Source organism: Drosophila willistoni, chromosome 3R (genome assembly GCF_018902025.1).
Source record: "Drosophila willistoni isolate 14030-0811.24 chromosome 3R, UCI_dwil_1.1, whole genome shotgun sequence".
Taxonomy (NCBI): domain Eukaryota; kingdom Metazoa; phylum Arthropoda; class Insecta; order Diptera; family Drosophilidae; genus Drosophila; species Drosophila willistoni.
The window spans coordinates 15533643-15553634 of NC_061086.1; the positions used below are offsets into that span (position 1 = coordinate 15533643).

Here is a 19992-nt window from a genome sequence, read left to right on the forward strand (position 1 = left end):
TTAGCAACAAATTTTGAATTTTAAATGAAATGCACTTAGGCATATATATTGAGTTTATTTTCTAAGTAAGCAGATAGATGTTGTTTAAACAAAAAGAGAGAGAGCATTTACAACAACAACAACAACAAGAGCAATAGCCAACATCAAGAAATAACCACAGCAAAATGATTTTAAGTTTTTTTTTTATTTGTTCACATACAACGTACAAGGGACTAGTTTGAAACCGCGAATCGTATTACTAAATATATATACATACATCTATAAATACTTACCTATATATAAAAATATATATGATATATATATATATATATATTAAAATATATATACACATACGTATTAAGCTTTATTTTAAACCAACAAACAACATTAAAGATTAAATTTATATGTATACAAATATCTACATACATACATATATGTAAAATGAAACTATATATATTCGCTTTTAAGTTCTTCGATTAGCTTTGAACGTTGTTCAAAATATGTTTGATTTAAGCCTAAATAAATATTAATGAAAAAATTAGGCTTGCAATTAAATTTCAGTTCTTCACATTTTGCGTTCATCTTTCTAGATTATGTAAATTAACAAAAAAGAAAACGAAAACAACAAAAAAAAAAAATGATAACAGAATTATTAAAATAGAACATTAATGAATGTAATATTCTTTAGTCTAATGACCTACGAGTATATATACGAACACACACACACACACAAACAAAAACAACAACATGCAAGAAAACTGTTACGCTTCAAAAGAAAAGAAAAAAAAATATATAAAACTCACTTAACGCCCAAAATCACATTCATCCCAAATCAATGTAACCATTCAATTCCAATCCTTGCACAATCACAATCCCCCATTAAAAAAGGACGAAAACAAAACTCATTCATCATACATTGTAATTTTTCTCATTTATCATCTTTGCAAAGTATTAAACTAAATGGCAAACAGTTTAAGAAATTATGTGTTTTCGAAGAGGCATCTACTTGCTTTAAAAATCAACTCAAATCATCTCATTAATTTGGACGTCTAAAAAAAAAAGAAGAAAAGAAAACTACTTTAAAATTAATGGAAACTCTGTAATATATTATACATATATGTATACCTCTTTTCCCCCCCTATACCTATCACTCTCCCTAACTCTCTCTCTACCTATCTATATCTATATCTCTCTTTAAATCTTAACTATAGATATACAATTTCTCTATGTATTTGTTTCTGAATTATGTGGTTTTAATTTTAGTCTATCTCTTAGAACTCTTTTTTTTTTTTACTTTCGCTGTGAAAGTGACGCGAACAAAATTTCAAAACTATGTATTTTTATAGCTATATATATATATATACACACACATTTGTATTGAAACGAACTCTGTTCTCTTTTTTTTTGTATTATGTTTTCCCTTTATTTTATTTATTTCACTAAGAGCTTTGGAGCTGAACATTCAACCCTCCACTTCAGTGATATCCTGACCTCCCTCAAGTTTCCATCAAGTTTGAAATTCAATTTAAGTTTTTTTTTTTTGTTTATTATTTCTCGGTTTGAGGCACATTCATTCATTTCTTTGTAATTTACGTGCATTTTTGTGATCTAATTTGTGTAACTATTGTAAACGAAAACAAACAAAAACAAAAAAAAAAAATTATTTTAAGAAATTAAAAACGAAAAAGAAAAAATTCAACAAAAAAACAAAAACAAAAATTAATATTGATTGATTTTATGGCAACTGAATATTTTACCCAAAACAAAAACAAATATATATATATATAGAATACAATATTTTTAGTAAGAAAAAAAAAAGAGAAAACGAAAACAAAAAATACACAAAAAAACGAAAAACCAAAATTACCTTTGTTGTTTTTGTTTAATTGAGAAAAATGTCGTCTCACAGTCATAGTGAAATCTGTCTGTGATTATATAGCCAGGCAGGCCTCGATATTCACGTTGATCGAATCATCAAATTGAACACGACATAAAAAAATACATTATTATTCAATAACATCATATTCCAAGCAAATACAAAAATACAGTTCGTTTGCACAGACACAGATACTTGAAGTGGTTTTCAGTTTTTTTTTCGACGCCGCTTACAAAATACATCTTCCCCATACAAAAAAGACAATAAAACACCCACGGTCTGGCCATCAATATCATATATATATATATGAGATATATATAAGTATATATATCTAGATATTGGATTCCGTTTGGTGTGTGCGTTACTTCTTGATATAATTTACGGACAAGATCTTTAAATTCTGCAGTTGTGTGTAGATATTACAAATTATTGTTATCAATTAATCTTTGTCTCTGTGTGCTGTGTGGCCTGCCGTGGATCCCAAGATTGATTCGGATTGATTTTGTTGCCCGTCTCTCGGTAAGTATTAAATGCATTTTTCCCCAAAACTTTGCCTCCTATCGCTCAGGCCTCATGAAAATTGGTCACATTGCGATTCAGGCTGAGTAGGTAGTAGTAGGCTTTGTTCAGTTGACAGTTGACTTCAATAATATATTATCGATGCATACAAATGTCAATTATAGCAGCCGGTTCCGGGATACGTAAATTTCCTTTATTCCTATTTTGTACATTTTTAATCGGATGTCAATTTGAGCGGTGATAATAAATAAAAAACGGCTGCTGGTGAGTGTTAAACACACACACTCACTCCATCTCAATCATCTGACATCTCATCTCTCTGGCAGTTTGTTGGGCCGTGTGTGGGTCATCAAACAAGTATATATATATATTTTTCTAAAGGAAAGATTGCCAAAGGTCTAAACGTGGTAAGTCAAATACAGAAGGAGTTCCCATTATAATAATAATATATATATATATTTACATGAGTTCTACACGCTATTCTTAAGGGCTACACTTAAATAAGAACTTTATATAAATAGTAGTAACCGGGTCATAGTTCCGTGGTCTCCAGTTTACGTGCCAATATTTGGGCATTATTCGTTAGCTTATCTATTTGATTGTATAAATTAAAGTGCCGATTTAGATCGTTGGTGTTGTTAAAGAGCTTTGCGGTGCCCTTGAGGGTTTCGTGTATATCCTGAGTACCGCCCCCGCTGCCGCCGCCAGTTACTGCCAGAAAATTGTCGTCCAGGGAATCATGACCACTTACGCTGCAACGAGACAAAACGGAAATTATCCTTGGTTTTTGATTTCGAAATCCTGCTGTACTCACCTCACCGTCTCCTCGATAGTTTTAAACCATTCGTTCTCATAGCCCTTTAGCCAAATGGGATTAGAGCCCTGAACACTATGCTTATTAGTATTGGGAACTCTTGTGGCTGGTTCATGGCTCTGCTGCATGGACATTGAAGAGTGTCCACCTGAAAGGGAATAGCAGATAATTAGAGAATAATAAATCTTCAAAAGAAACTTTCAACTTACGCAGGATATTCACTTTGGCTGCCCGCAATTGTCTGCGATAGCCGTTTCGTTGTGAGGCACATAGCGCCAGAGTGACCACCAGAAGAGTGGCCATAAATAGATTCGTGAAAATTAGCCACACAAACACTGGACCCTTGGTTGGGCCCGCTGTCAGGAGTTGGGCCTCAGCCGCTGGCTGTGTGTCCAGTACATTTAAATCCTTGAACAATTCGTCCAGACTCTCGATATGGGTATCGATTAGTTTGAGCACATCTGTTACCTCGTAAATGGAGTTATCCTCGCGCTCGACTAGATGCATGTAGAGGTCGGTTTTCGTCTTGTCCACCGAACCATCTTTATTTTCATGCACTTTGATCTCATCAATGTTGACAATGGATTCGGTGATGTTGCCAAGGGTACTAAAAGTAAAAATGTGAATGATCAATGAAAGGAGATTCGAATTATCGCTTCACTTACTCTCTGAATGTGCCAACCCGTGAACGTAATTCATCTGGCTGCAGACGGAATACAAAGCGCACTTTCTGATCCTCTCGCAGTAAATAGATAAATACGTGAGCCACATCCCTCATTCCAAGCGTATCATTGGCCAGTACCATGAAATCAAAGTATCCTTTCATACCCTTTTGTGGATCGAAATTCAATTGGACATCTCCCGTCTCGGCGTCGACAAGAAATGGAGCCTTGCGTACATTTTCCAGACCCTCGGACAATGTTTGTCTAATATCGCCAACCTGATAGTAACCAATTTTGCCATTGAGCCCCTCATCTGCATCGAAGGCTTCGACCCGCATGAATTTTAGTCCGAAATCCGCATTAGTTGTAATGCCGCCAGTGAAGATTTTGGACCGAAAACGTGGCGGATTATCGTTAATGTCAAGGACACGTACATGAACTTTTATAATTGTGCTATCTCCATTCGCATTTGGCCTATCCACCAAGGCAGCTGTTGGTGGTTCTTCCTCCCTCTCTTCGCCGCTGTTCTCATAGTTCTCATAGGAGGAAAGCACTTCTGGCTCATAATCCTCATCGTTTGGCAGTTCACGCAACTGTCGTGAATGTTGATAACGATTGTAGCCTGTGGACTTTAGTGGATTATGCAAATAACCACTTAATCCATTACTAATCTCTATACCCATGCGACGACGTTGGCCACCGGGTGGAAGCGATGCATTGCCACAATTCTCAGTCGCCTTGACATGAAGCGTGTAATTGGCTAACAATTCTCTATCCAATTCCCGGTGCACAGTTAGTACATGTGTCTCTGGATCAAGATGAAAGTAGCCATCCTCGTTTCCCTGTACTATAAAATAGCAAACCTGACTGGGCGTTTCATCTGGATCATCGAGATCCAATTGATCCTTATCAATAGTATCGGGTAGCTTAATGCGCTCGGCACCAGGATCAGAGTGTTCGGTGAAGTTTACATGAATCTCATTGGTTATAAACTGTGGCTCATAGTCATTCACATTGCGAACATAAATGCTTAGATCCAGATCACTGCTTAATGATGTGGGTAATCCCTGATCATAGGCCTCTATGCGTATCTGCAATGCAAGACGAAAATACATTTCAAGGAATACCTTTCAAAAGAAATCATTTGTGATTGTATCTTACCTCATGAATTTTTTGTTTTTCCCGATTCAGAGGTTCCTTTAGCAATAGTTCTCCCGTGCTGCTATGCAAATCAAACATTTTATAACTACCCAAGGGATCGGGCTTTAGACGGTAACGAACTAGAGCATTTTGTCCCATATCCGCATCATTGGCATAGACTTGGAGTATCATTGTCCCGACTGTGGCATTCTCTGGAATTCTGACTGTCGTATTATGCAATGGACGTACAAATACAGGAGCATGATCATTATAGTCTGCCACACAAATGTCCAGAGTACTCTGCACTACATTGGATGGTACGCCAAGATCTCTAGTCGTTATGGTGAGACTATAGTTTCCATATCTATTGCGCAATGTTTTGCTGGCAAAAATGTGAGCATTCCAGTCATCCAATTGCCTCAGCTCAAAGAGTCCTGAAATTGAGGATTTCTTTAGAGTTTCTTCTTGATATCCAACTCTGACCCATTGAAGCTTACCATCTTTGTTGCCTTGTGTAATGGCAAAATCGAGACGTCCATTCGGTGTGGACGGATCGTCGGCATCTTTGGCCACAATGCTGGCTATGCGCTCGTGCAGCTCATGATATTCTGTGATCAGTACACAAGTTGTGGGCAAGCTAACTTCAGGTGCATTGTCATTCTCATCCAAAATACTTATACTATTTTAGAAAGGAGAACTTAAAGTTAATACTAAATCGTCGCTTGGGGTTGTTTCTGATTTACTTACAAGACTTGCTTGAAGGCATTACGACTCTCGCCGGCAAGGAAACCAAATTGATAATTATCCCACGCTTCGATGACCAGATTATAAGAGTTCTTTGTCTCACGATCGAGACGATCGGCCACCGTTAGCACACCTGTATCCGCATCTATGGTGAATTTGCCCTGAGAACTAAGGCGATCCATTAGGAAGGTGATTTTGCCAAAGTCCCCAGCATCTGCATCGGCTGCCTGAATGGTGGCCACTCTAGTGCCGAGTGGAGCATTCTCACTGATCGTATAGTTCTTGCTGCCGCCTATAAAGTAAGGATTATTGTCGTTTTCATCCAGTACCGTGACATAGACCTCCACCAATGAAGATCGTGGTGGTTGACCCGAATCCGTGGCTCGTACACTGAAATTCAGCCATTGATGCTGCTCATGATCGATTTTATTGGCCACGACAATTTCCCCTGTTTGGGCATCCAAATGAATGAGATTACGATATATCGGATTAACCTCTAGGGTATAGGTTATAGTGCGATTTTTATCCAAATCGTAGGCCAATACATTGGCTATCATTACACCGTTAATACTGTTCTCGGTAATCGATTGACGATAAAAGGGTTGCTTAAATTTCGGATTATTGTCGTTCTCATCAAGTACTTGTATACTGAGAAAGCCTTCGACCACTTGTTTGCCCTTGGCAGCAGCTAGATCCTCCACAGTGATGGCCAATTTGATGTGCTCCACCTTTTCGCGATCCAATAGTTTGACAACCTTGAGATTGCCTTCAATGGGATCCAACTCAAAGGCGCCCAAATAGTCGTATTCACTCAGCTTGATAAGACCACCCTCCTCATTCCGGGCCTCGCAGTGGTCTGTATTCAATTTATAGCGCAAGATGCAATTCTCATCCAGATCGGTGGCCTTCAATCGATATACTGAGACACCAACTGGAGTATTTTCCATAATTTTCACTTGGCTCATCTCACCAAGCACGGGAAGCTTATTATTCACATCCTGTATACTAATATTTACAGTTGCCGTATTCATTAGCTGTGAATTGCCCAGTCCACCATCAAGAGCAAGCTTAAAATGAAAGTTTTCACATTTGTATTTCTCTCTTTGTAAGATTTCTGTTACTTACCACAGTGAGTGTGTAGAGGGTTTGCTTATTATCCGTCAGATCTGGATCCAAATTTGCCCCCTGAGCCACAGATATAATTCCAGATTCAGAGTTGATAATAAACTTATCGCTGGCTCCCATTTGTATGCGATAGACCACAGCATTATTTGGCGATGAGCCATCACGATCAATCGCCAGAACCTGTAGAATTGAGCTACCGCCGGGTAAATCCTCAGGCACTGTCTTGGCGTAGAAACTTTTCTGAAAAATTGGGGGATTATCGTTGACATCTTGGACATAGATGAGAACTGGCACCACGGTGGACAGCATGGGTATGCCTGAATCTCGGGCACGTATAAGCAGATCAATCTCTCGCATGCCCACATTAGCCTCGCGCAGATGTCGACGATTACTACTCTCCACAAGATCCTCGTAGTCGAAGTGATGCAAAGGTTGCACTAAGCCACTCCTTGGATTAATTGTGAAATTCAACCTATACAATCCCTCAACAATTTCATAAGTTATTTGACTATTCTCGGTGCCATTTAGATCCAAATCTCGTGCCTCCACTTGCAATGGTGTCTCAAATTCGTTTTTATTCTCCAAAAGTTTCGTCTCATATTGCCGCTGAAGAAATGTTGGGGCATTATCATTGACATCTTGAACATCGACAATAATCTGGGCAGTATTACGATTACCCTGACCTATATTATCGATGGCCTCAACGGTCAGATAATGCCGTGAAATAATTTCACGATCAAAGGCCGTGCTTCCAGTCTGCTTGATAGTAATCACTCCAGTTATGGGATTTAAATGTAGTCTGCAAAGAAGGAAAAGTCAATAAAAAGGCGACGAAAGGGCGAAACTTAGTTTAACTTACAAATGAGCTATACCGCCTCTCAAGTTGGTATAACGTATACCCATGCTGCCGAAGTCACCGGAATCCACATCCGTTGCCTCCACTTTGGTTATAATGGTGCCCAGTTCGCTATTCTCCAGGACACTGGCATTATATATAGTCTGTGTGAATTCTGGATAGTTGTCGTTTTGATCACGTATAAAAATTTGCACATGAGCCGAGCTAAAATAATGAATTACTCCAATAAGCATTAGAATTAGATTATAAAAGAGCGACTAACTTACCTATAACGACTTGGCTCGTCGATTTCCCGTGCGAATATCGTAAAATTCACCTCGACAAATTGCTCAAAATCCAGAGATTTGGAATTCTTGACCCGTAACATGAAATTTGCCTCATTCACCGCCAATTCTGGTACTATTTCAAACAGATCATTGGGTGGATCGAGAAACAGACGAAATGTCCCATTATTGCCCTCATCATGATCGAATACAAAATTCTGGACATCCTCATCAATGAATCCCAATGGTGTGTTTGTTTGGGCATTCTCATTTATCTCACAACGATAGACAGTTTCACCAAAAGTTGGTATCTCATCGTTGACATCGCTCACAATGACCGTCACCTCAGTTCGAACTGTAGAAGGAGCAGATTGTCCTCCCGCTGACAGCTCTGAGGCTGTAATTCTCAAAATGTGGGCTCCATTCACTTGTTCTGCTTGTTCTTCGCGATCCAACTCGGTCAGCGTGTAGACTACACCTGTATGCCGATCGATATCGAAGAGATCATTGGCCTCAAGGCTATAAGCTATGGGATTATTAACGCCACGATCTCCATCAATAGCTCGAACTCGCAGGACTCTGGTGCCCACCGGTGCATCCTCGGCAATGCGTGCCACGGCCTGAACTTCAACAAATTCTGGTGGTTGATCTTCAATGTCCTTCACTTTGACCAATATGGCTGCAGTTCCTGTATTCACTGGTCCTTGATTGGCCCGATCCACGGCCAATACACGCAGTTGATACAAGCTCTTGGTCTCATAGTCCAGTTCCTTTTGGAGTCGTAGAACTCCCTTGCCCTGATGGGTGGATATGCTGAATACATCATTGTCACCATCCAGCTCCTGTAGATAATACACAACCTGACCGTAGGCTCCCTCATCGGCATCGGTGGCCTCCAGAGTACTAATCACTGTAGGTTCTGTGCCTTCGGGTATTTCAATGGCATTTTGATAGGGTAGAAAAATGGGCGAATTGTCATTAATGTCCTCCACCAGCAATAGAAAACTCTGCGTCACATAATTATGATCGGAATAATGACTATCCGTCAGGGTCAACACTATGGCATACTCGTCCTGGCTCTCGCGATCCAATTCTTTGGCCAAATACACTTTGGCCTCATTGCCGCCAGTGTTCTCTATGCGTATGATTTCGCTGTCATGCGAATTACGCTTTCCAAATGTCAGCGGATCATTATCCGGATCATAGCCTTTCAGCGTATATATTAAGCTACCTAAAGGATAATTAGATACGGATATAAAATCGTGGGATACTATGCAATGATATTCTTCATCAACTTACCCACTTTCGTTTCAGGACTCTCTTTCAGTCGCAAAACAATCTCAGACTGACCATCGATAGCAAAACGAGGCGGGCGATTAGAAGACACAGCGCAGATAAGAGTAGTGAGTATTACGAACTTTCCTATATTAACACTTAAAGCCTGGCTAAAATTCCACCTGCCTTTTAAACGCACCTTCCTGTAGTGGTGCTCTGTCTGTAGTTCGTTGTGCATGATGAGAGTGTGAAATGTATGTTTTTGGTTTTGGGAAGTCGTCGTCTACATGTCAGGCCGCGACACCTAGAAAATAGACAGAGTGTTACGACAACAACAGAAGTTAACCCATTTTTCCCCTTACTCTAGTCATTAAAATGTGTCCAAATATTTTGTGTCTCGTACATTTAATGTGTTTTCTGTGTGTGTAGTGTGTGCCTTATGACCTTAAAACAGTTTCGCTTGAGAAACTCTACACACACACCGCCAAACCACGTAGGTTGTGGTCTACTTCTGACTTTTCTCTGGTTCTTGTTCTCAGCCGTATGATTGCAACATCCTCTAACTAAGCCTGGAGGGGGGAAATGTTTCTCAATGCCACTGGACACACACTATAGAGTATATGTATATACATTTACTGCGTGGCCAAGAGACCTGATCTTTGCGAAAGTTTTATGCGCCAAATTAATTGAAGCATCTGCTTTGGTTGTTGTTGTTGTTGTTGTTTTTTATTGGCTTGTTGTTTCTTTAGAAATTTGATTTTGTTATGCCAAGGTTTAATGGCCGTAACGTTTTCTTAAGTGCTCTGCAATTATTGTAAGAATTTGTTTATGATGATCTAGATTTGTTGCTAGCAAATTGAAATATAACATTAAGATAAAATGTATGTAGAATATGTAAATTTTTTTGACCACATAAAGAAAGTGAAAAGGAAAGTTACTTTTCTAATAATTTTCTCATCATTCTAATGATCAGCCTTAATATGTGGAATAATATGCCATTTTGATATGATTTGCCTTCTATTTATTTTTTTATTTTTTTTGTAACTTTTAAGTACAGACTATTATTTAAGTTAACCAAGATTTGACTCTGTTTAAAGGAACTTTCCAGTAATACATTTCTGTTATTAGTGAATAGGCTGACCAAAATCCGTGTGACATTTAATAACTGTCACAATATTTCAAGAAATGTATATTTATTCGACACAAGAATATTATTAACCAACATTTTTCATTAAAATTGAGTTAAAAGTTGTCGAGATATGTATATCTATGTGCATTACTATATTATTATTATAAGTATATAGGATATAGTTATAATACAAGAACTGGCAACTAAGGCCTTCGGCTTAGACGAAAACATCATCCATATACTAGCCTGGGATTCGAACCCGGATCCTCGTTGTTCAGTTGCCTAAATTGCAGGGTCACTTATGTACATTACAATAATTTTAAACGGTCCTAAGAGCCTTTACACGATTTTATTAAGGAAGATAGCTATAATTTAGGTTGAGCACAAGTACATATAAGCAAGGACGTAATGAAACTAGTGTCTACATTTAGTTGACCATCGCTTCTATTAATTATTTCATTCCCAACAACTTAGGTTATTTGAAACCCAAAGTATTAATCGTCGCTTAGATAAGTTATATAGGCATTAGAACTTTCCTATAACTTTTTTGAAGTTTCTCCAGGGGATAGATCCTCTAGGGCGCCAACAATAACATTTAACATGCCACAATTTATCAATTTAATCGACACATTGGCATTTGCTCATAAACTTCATAGAAATCAGATCTAATATTGTAGAGAAATATCATTGAAATGTTGAATAAGAAAGCCTTGCTCTAGCCTAAGAACCTAGCCTAGAACCTCTCTTACGTTGAGAACATGTATGTACTTACATTTAAGTAGAAAAAACTGAAACATTAGTGTTTATTTGAAATTCTTGATCCAGTTGACCATCTATCCTATTCTACACCTTACGCAGGGTCCAAAATCCATCTTATTTACTATTATTTCTTAGAAATCATTTCATTCATTGAACCTTTCTTACTAAAACAAACCATAGCCATAAATATGAGAGGATATTTCTCCAAGTGTAAACTACAAAATCACAAAATAACGATATTTCTTCATGTTCATCAAATGCAACATATATGTATATGCATTTTTCGCCCAATGAAGTTGAAATCTTATCTTTGTTGAGTTTTCACAGCCCGCGAGGCACCATCAAATCTATGAGTATTAGTGATGCGTGTGAACTCTCTTGTGAGTGTTGTGGATCTATCAGATAAATATGTATATATATGTAACTATATCATATGCAGACAGCCGGCAGTTTCAATGGTGGCTTATTAACCAGGCAAAGGCAATATGCCATTGTTTCGAGTGTTTGAACTCGACAAAGACAACGAGACAAGTTGTAGACGTTGTAGCTGCTGGGCCTTTTACTCTTTGGTTCATTGAATTTCATCACAATTGTGGTGGATGATGATTGCAATTAAAATGACAATGAAATTTAATCACTTGCCGTGGCTTATAAACGATTAGCCAATTGATTTTGTATTTCATTGCCTGTAGTTTCCAGTAGTTCACCTAGCCATCAACCATCTCCAGCAGAAACAGGCAACACACAGCATTGCATCTCTTTATCTAGCCGGGAAAATCATGGACAAGGTCATTTATTTTAATTTTAAAGCAATTTTCCAAATAAGTTGAAGGCCCGAAGAAAACCAAACCCATTCGACTGATTTCGCTTTCAATTTGTCTGATGCGAGGGCAGGGTGGGGCGGGTCCGGGGGTCTCTATGTACATGCAACTATTTAATGCCTTTTCTTCTTTAAAAGAGTTTTGGACTTTTTCGATAATTATGTGTTTTTGTTATGGCCAACGCTTTTCAGCTAAATTGGGTTGTTTGGTCAGTTGGTCCACACACACACACACACACACACACACAGGCAACTTTACGTATACATAATTTCATGCTGCACTGAGTTTCTATAGAAATCATGATATGTTGTTTGAGCTACTGTCGATTAATAATAATTCCACTCTGTTTAAATATTTTTGTTTTTATACAGATACTACTCATTGATGTATAAATCAGAATAGATATTAATATTGGCTCCTGAAACTCAATTTGAAATGTAAGTAAAAATCGTATAATATACATTTTTTTTTTTTTTTTTTTAATATTATATAACTTATGTGGCAGATATCTTTTAACAAATTAGGCCATTTAGTTTTAATTAAGCCCATTAGTAAAACGCACTTCCTCCTCAAAGACAATGAATGGAGTGGGTGGTAAAAGGGATGTGGGGTGGAGGTTTGTGGGTGGCAACTTTCATATCAGCCAATTTTCCACACAACGAAAACTCACTGAATTAAAGCAAATTAATAACAAAAGATCAGGTCTCTTTGACTGCTGCCATTTCACTCAATTTATGTAAGTTGCCAGTTGACGGTTGTCGGTGAAAGACATGTCAGTTCACCATGACGACTAGAGATGGCTCCAACTCTGACTCTTGGAGGTGGGGGACCTTTTGGGTTGGTTCGGCATTTTCTGGTGCTAACTACTCTTGTTGCCAAGATTCGCATCAAGCCAAGTTCACGCTTGGCATATTCTGGCCTTCCCGGTCTCGGTCAGAGTTTGCCAAAAGTGAAAATGGCATCTAAGCCCAAAGTTAAAGCCAAAGCAATGCGTTATTATGCGGTCGCTGGGTTATTGTGTCCCTGGGCAACATAATATTACAACATTGCGGTTAAGCCGCCAAGTAACCACAAATCAATAAAACACAACAACAAAATATTCTCACAAAAATCGTATGTAGATGAGATTTGGACAATCGTTGGTGGTGTGCCTTTAAGCTGCCATTGGTTGGCTTAAAGCCTGGACCACCAGACAAATGTGGCCTTTCGGTTTCCGGCTTTACGACGACGAGATCGCATCGTATTCTGCGTATGCGGTGGGTGCGCAAACAAAATAGCTTATGGCTTCGACTACTCCAATTTAAACACTTCCTCCCCCATATTAGGGCCCCTGGTTTTTTGTCATGCACATCGATTCCGAAACGTGGCTCTTGACAGTCAAGTTCAACGCCGCCAAGCTAACTATTGTTTGTTTGTTGTTTTAGGAGCGGGGGAAATTGGGACCTGCTGGTGGCTGGTGGGGGAGGGGGTGGTAAGGGGGTTTCGGGTTCGTTGCGGTAGCATGAGTTTTGAGTCACTGTCAGAGTCAGAGCCTGGGTCCGCATCCGCCTCTCTGTCATGGTAATATGCGTAGTCCATGCCAAAACTCTCTGCCTCTCCGAGACACACAACATACACAAAAAGTTGGTTGTTGGTGTCGAAAATAATTTGTTCGTTACACTTGGTCTCATTTTCTAAGACTATTTTTGCATAGCTAACTAATTGAAGTTGAATTTGTTTCTACAATTCATTTTAGGTAATTGAATTCACATTTTTGTTTCGCTAGGTCAAGCAAGTCCTTGAATTTTTAGACATCAGGTTAAGATCAGGTTCCCTTAAACATCCCTTATTCCTTATTGTTTTTATTAACTAGACTTACCCTTAAAGATAGTTCCCTTGTTTTAGTTGGGTTTTACTTGTAAGCTGATATTATGCAAATATTAATGGGATATCCTTTTTGCAAGCTGATATTCCTTGGACTGCACTCACTCGACTGAGTCGAATTTCATTTTATTGTCTTGTTCTTGACACATTTTCCAAGGGTTCTTGGTAATTAGACAGAAAGCCAAAAACCCCAAACGAAAAAAAGAACACACACGAGAGACACGAAAAGTTGGGCAATACACGAAGCGGAAAAGAGGTCTATATAGAGTTCACTTTTAAATTACCGCCACTCGGGAACGTGCCACCATCACACCCAATAAATTTTGTAAGGCTTTCTTCTTAAACTTTTAAACTGATCAACTTCGAAACACTTTTTTGCCAACGAATGCCGAAACATGTACTTTATGCTTTAACAGCCGCGCCACGACTAGTTGGCAGAAGGCTCGAACCAAGCCACTCAAATGATGGCAGAGGTATGTGTGCTCTATGGGAATTGAGTTGGTTGGCTGGCTGGTTGGTTGGTTGGTAACGTGTTGTCACCGAGGGAGAGACAGTAAAAGAGAGAGATTGAGAGTAGATCGCCAGTCCAGGCACGCGAGTAGTTAGCCAGGCGTGAATTCCAGTGGGGGTTTGTTTACAAATTGGCCAGCATGCCGGCTGTCAATGGAACGCTACTGGAAGAGTTGAGCTTATGGGCACGCAGGAGAGAAGTAGTAGACAATAATGACATTTTACTAGTCAGTAGTGCATCTAGATGAGTGAAATATATAGAAAAATCCATTTCGGATATCGAAAATTCTCAATTTTAATACATAGAGTCAAATATAGTGTAAAAATGTTGAAAATGTAGAGAAAAGGTTGAAAATATACAAAATAAGTGATATTAAGATTATTATTTTCATTTCTCAGAACATTTCTGCCTTATAATGGTTCTTTCCTATTTCCCTAGATTATAATTTAGCCAATTTCTAGCAATTTTATAATTGCAATTAAGCAAATTAAGCCTAATATTACATGTAAAATTGCATTCAAGTAGAAATAAAATAAAAGTGAGATTTCTGGTTATTTAAGCTGTCGCTTGGGCAATTTCGAGGTTTTAGAAAGATAAGCAATACATAGTGATATAGGACTATCTTTCCTTGCATTTAAGCCGGCTCGAGGTCAATCTTCAAAAAGATTATTTTAAAGGCAACACAAATCTAATCTCTCCTCTATCCAAACCAACAAAAATAATTACTATTTACGGACTTTTAAAAACAAAAAAAAAAACTACAACCCAATTTTCGATGAAAATAATGACTTTCATGCTAAAAGTTGGATAAAATATTAGTTTTTCAAGTTTTAATGCAGTTTATGAGATATTCCTCCAATGAGAAAATTAAGATAATGAAGATATTGATAGACATGCAAAGATAAGGATTTTTGAGAATTTTTAAGAGTCTCTTAAAGCAATATTTTCGTATTCCCACTGGAATTTCCCATTTTCCTCTGATTTTGTCCAATTTGTGCACGATTTAAAAATGAATATTTCTTTTTCTAGAATGTCTCAAAATCGTGGTGCAGCAATGGGAGGGGCCAAAGGCGGCGCAGTACGCGAGCCACTAAAAAAAGTAGTCTCCGTGCCTCCCGTGGTAAGGAAATCGAGTAAAAGCCGTTCATTTCATTTTCGTTACCTGGAACTGTGTCGTGCCAAGAATATTCAACCGATAGCGGAAATACGTGCCAAGTCGAATACTACATTTTTAGAGCTTTTTGCCGATAGATTGGCCATAAACGATTGGCTATTGATCAACGAGGCGTTGCATCATGATTTGGTGCTTCAGACCTTGCATGTACGCATTCGACGTATTCTTCCGCAAAGTAAGTGATGGGGGAGGGGGAAGGAAAAGTATGGAAAGTAACATGGAACTTTTTTCAGGTACCATTGAACCCATTGATTCGGAGAAGAGGGCTCGCTTGTATCGGACGAGACCAGTGATTTATACACGATTTATCTTTGCCGCCATGGTAAATGCAATTGGCAATTGTGTGGAGCTCAATAAGAATCTGACTACCCTGAAACTGGAGGGGCTGCCACTGCAGGAGAGCTACATTGAGACCATTGCCAAGGTATTGGAGACTAAACATCTTTATATTCTGTCGAATGCTTTGACTCTTTTTGCCCCCTCTTCAAGGCTTTGGCTTCCAATGAGTCCTTGGTTACTCTTGGTTTTCGTAAGTCTCCAATTGGCGATAGGGGTTGTTCATTGGTGTGCAACACGGCCAAGTATTTGAATACCATCGAAGTGTTTGATCTCTCTGAATGCAATCTAACTGCAAAGGGTGCCGAAGCTATAGCTGATATGATAAAGGTGGGATCAAATTGAATATATATAGACCCATTAATCGCCTTCCTTGCCCTTAGATGCAAAAAATTACACGCTTCTCCGAAGGTTGGGAGAAGTCTCTACGCTATCGTAGTGTGGATGTTAATGCCATTGCTGGTTTGCGTATCATTCAGATGGCCAATAATCCGGAAATTGGTGATGAGGGGGTCAAGTTTATAGCGGAAGTCCTCAAAGAGGATGCCTGGATAAAAAGTGAGTGCAAAAATATTAAATTTCCCTTAATTGTGAGTCTTTCTTGTGTCCTCAGATGTCGATATGGAGGGATGCGGCATAACCGATATTGGTGCCAATTTGATATTGGGTTGCCTGGAGGTCAACAATGCCATTACCGATTTCAATGTCCGTAATAACGAGGGCATAAGCAAGTTCATCTATCGTAGCATACGCGAACATTTGGAGGGTCCCAATGAGGAGCAACCAGAGGAGCCCCAATATGATTTGAGTTGCGTTAATGGCCTACAGAGCCTGCCTAAGAATAAGAAGGTTACGGTGTCTCAATTGCTCAATCACATCAAGAATCTGGAGGAGCAATTGTCCTTTGAGCGAACGCTTCGCAAGAAGGCCGAGAAGCTCAATGAGAAACTAAGCCAACACCTAATGTCTTCTGGTAATAGTGCTGCAACTCCATCGGAAAAAATGGTCGAAACACCCAATGTGCCGAATGGCTATGTCATAGTGAGAAATGAGTCTCTCCAAGATATTATCAAGGAGTAAGTGTAACTGGAATTGAGTTGAGTCCACTTATCCTTGTGTATATTTCCTTAGAACGCAGAGCTATCGCAAGACGAGCACCTCCAGTCGGTTGGTCAACAGTTTGGTTACTAGTCCAGAAGGAACACCTCGCAGTGACATTGCCACATTGCGTAAGGAGCATCAACTCCAAATGTCGTCTATGCAGGATCAACTGAAACCAGTGCTGGAAGAAGAAAGTCAATCCGAGGCCGAGATGAGGTCCAACGGCTACATGGATGAGCAGCAGCCACGCAAATTCTTGCAGGTTCGCAAAGTACGCAGCGAGATGAAATATGTGGAGGCCAATGTAAAGGATAATTCAAAGCATCACGAATCGAAATCGGATCATGAGTTTGCCAATGAACGTGATGTAAGTAAACGAATAATGGCCATAGTTTAGACATTAAAATCCTAACTTTTCTCTTATGCAGTTCCATCTTAATCCGATGGTTCAATTTGAGACTGATATTGGTGATAGTATGATGGTCAATCAGCAGGATCGTAAACGTAAAGAAGGCGGATGCGGCGATGGCGATTATCCGCCGTATGGTTATGAGGATGCCATTAAGAAGCAGACATTGGGTCGCAATGGCAATCCTATCGAGAGGGGGCATTATGGCGATACACGAAAGCCACTAAATAACGATGGCATGCATCGCAATTCTGGCGGCTCTGGAGATGGTGGCCGTGCGGCCCAATACATGGCCGAGATAGAACGTAAGACTGCTAATAGGTCTGGCAAAAAGCGTCATAAGCCAAAATCCGAAGAAGGCAGCCATCAAACCGAGTCTTACATGCACAGGACTACTGAACAGGTGGAAACTTATATTTCAAACTATGAAGATGACGGTCTGGACACAAATTTTATCAACTCTGGCTCGGAAGCGGACGTAACGGATACTACTATACGCGGTCAGGGATCATCCAATGGTAAATTTACAGGCATGAAGGTGTTCATGCGACGCACCAGCAAACAGTGTGTGGACAATCAATCAAACGATGAAAATGGCAGCGGAAATACCGACGATGATATACTATCGCCTCGTTCCGTATACTTGGAAATGCAGAGAAAACAAGAAGAACAAAATTCATATAGCAATTAGAGATGCATTATTCCACAAATGGATAACTCTGCTCCGCTTAGCAACTTCAAAACGAGACAACCAATCATATCCATATATAAATCCAAAGAAAAACTTTTAAGCCTCGAATACCAAACAAAAAAAAAAAAATATGGAGAACCAAATTTTCAGTTGTAGTTCCATGCGGAGTTTAGTTTCTTTTAGACGGAAATGTGCATAATAACACGTTGGAGCCTATAATTGGGCCTTCTTAAGATTCAATTCACTGGTTACTAAAGTTCGTTGAATCACATACTAGATGTTAATCCATAAAAAAAAATAAACAACAATTGAAAGCAAAATAGTTTAGGCCTTGCAAGAATGGATTATATTAAGTGTCAGTTTCAGCCATATTTATATAATTAGTGGAATATTTTGTGTTTTAGTCAATTCGATTTTCAGTAAATTTCTTTTGCTTGATTATATGTATAATAATAGAAGCTGTGATTTTTTGTTTTGTTTCAATGAATACATATTCATGCTTAATTGGCCAAAGATTCGAAGAAGGTTTTTAACCGCCAAAGCCGTAGAGAGTGCGTCCCTGTCGCTTCAAAGCGTAGACAACATCCATAGCGGTTACAGTCTTACGCTTGGCGTGTTCAGTGTAAGTGACAGCATCACGAATAACGTTTTCCAAAAAGACCTGAAAGTAAGATGATGCTATAGTTGCTTTATCCAAGATGTATGTACGTGCAGACTGCTTACCTTTAAAACACCTCGAGTCTCTTCATAGATCAATCCAGAAATACGTTTGACGCCTCCGCGACGAGCCAAGCGGCGAATAGCGGGCTTGGTGATACCTTGGATATTATCACGAAGCACTTTACGATGACGTTTGGCGCCACCTTTTCCCAATCCCTTTCCTCCCTTACCACGTCCTGTCATTTTGTTTGAGTAAGTAACTTACAAATGTGAACTGTGAAAGAAAACAAAAGAATTTTACTGTGGCTTTCATTTTCGGTATGTATGTATGTATGTATGCATGTGTTGGGCTTGTTTTTTGTTATTATAAGGAATATGTAAGCGTTTACTGCATTTGACTAAAGTTAAAAGCAATCTTTCTTCTTCATTAATCATCTAATGACAACAGATTCACAAATTAAACGTCTTTTATTGTTATTTTCGTCAAATTTCCTTTCTTTTGCGTCGTCGTCGTACCTTGAAAAATATGAAAATGCTAGAGCTGGGAATCCCATCGATGCCACCATCGATAGCATCGATGGAACTGGTAAGGTTCGATAGTTTTGTGGACATTCCAAAATTCAACAAGACTAAGTTTTTAAGTCATTTATATTTTTATACATAAAGAACGCTTCTTTTGTTTTTTGATATATTTTAATTACAGCTTAGCTAATGTTGTTCGTGGTTCTGTGAAGTTGTCGTTTTTGGTATTTACCAATAATCTTCATAATCTCTATTTTGGCATCAATTTTTAGATCTTCGCTTAGTTCATAAATATCTTTTGCAATCGCCATTCCATAATGATAACTTTGGAGGTTATCATCCTCTCTATGGGTATTTTTAACGGGAATGGCACCCATCATTTCCACATCATCGTCCTCATCGTCAACAATGTTACCTTCTTCTGAAGCATCATTATTTTTATTGCAAGTATTCAGCTCCGACTGTACATTAACTATATTCAATCGTTTTTGTAAAGCTTTTGCATTTTGTTGTACTTCATCTTTAGAATTCTCCTGCCATAAGTCAATGTCATTCTGTTTGGAAATCTCAAGAAAATCGAGTAATTTAACAAATTTCCCATATTTCATGGTCTTCATTTCATCGTTAGTTGACATTTTGGTTAAGTTTTGTGCTCTTGTCAAATTAGTCCACTTTTCAATTAAATCACCTATTAATGACAGCTGTTAGTGTGTATGAAACCGAAACCAAACGGTTTTATTTTACCTGTTGTGACTGACAATCG

General features: G+C 38.7%; 3 protein-coding genes across 6 annotated transcripts; 1 reads left to right on the plus strand and 2 right to left on the minus strand.

The window, feature by feature from the left end:
* The first annotated feature begins 1927 nt into the window (after positions 1-1927).
* LOC6650209 (protein Cep78 homolog) lies at positions 1928-18367 on the plus strand. 4 transcript variants are annotated; one of them, XM_047012429.1, is made up of 11 exons: positions 1928-2374; positions 2539-2638; positions 2701-2781; positions 12334-12399; positions 15366-15685; positions 15744-15934; positions 16000-16176; positions 16230-16404; positions 16460-16922; positions 16978-17314; positions 17376-18367. In XM_047012429.1, exons 5-11 carry the CDS (start codon positions 15367-15369, stop codon positions 18045-18047), a joined length of 2334 nt encoding a protein of 777 aa, XP_046868385.1. In that variant the 5' UTR covers positions 1928-2374; positions 2539-2638; positions 2701-2781; positions 12334-12399; position 15366; the 3' UTR covers positions 18048-18367. The 4 variants fall into 4 exon arrangements, with proteins under 4 accessions (XP_046868385.1, XP_023035838.1, XP_046868383.1 ...); XM_023180070.2 differs by lacking the exon at positions 12334-12399; XM_047012427.1 differs by lacking the exons at positions 1928-2374; positions 2539-2638; positions 2701-2781 and adding an exon at positions 9321-9381.
* On the minus strand, positions 2844-13908 carry LOC6650208 (cadherin-23). The gene is made up of 12 exons (XM_023179890.2): positions 13821-13908; positions 9278-9557; positions 7982-9209; positions 7719-7919; positions 6860-7658; positions 5738-6801; positions 5488-5669; positions 5012-5424; positions 3854-4941; positions 3398-3795; positions 3189-3336; positions 2844-3126 (listed from the first exon to the last, which is right to left on the minus strand). Exons 2-12 carry the CDS (start codon positions 9489-9491, stop codon positions 2907-2909), a joined length of 5955 nt encoding a protein of 1984 aa, XP_023035658.1. The 5' UTR covers positions 9492-9557; positions 13821-13908; the 3' UTR covers positions 2844-2906.
* LOC6650210 (histone H4) lies at positions 18368-19238 on the minus strand. Its single transcript, XM_002074039.4, has 3 exons — positions 19224-19238; positions 18771-18981; positions 18368-18708 (listed from the first exon to the last, which is right to left on the minus strand). Exons 2-3 carry the CDS (start codon positions 18948-18950, stop codon positions 18577-18579), a joined length of 312 nt encoding a protein of 103 aa, XP_002074075.1. The 5' UTR covers positions 18951-18981; positions 19224-19238; the 3' UTR covers positions 18368-18576.
* Between the last annotated feature and the right edge of the window lie 754 nt (positions 19239-19992).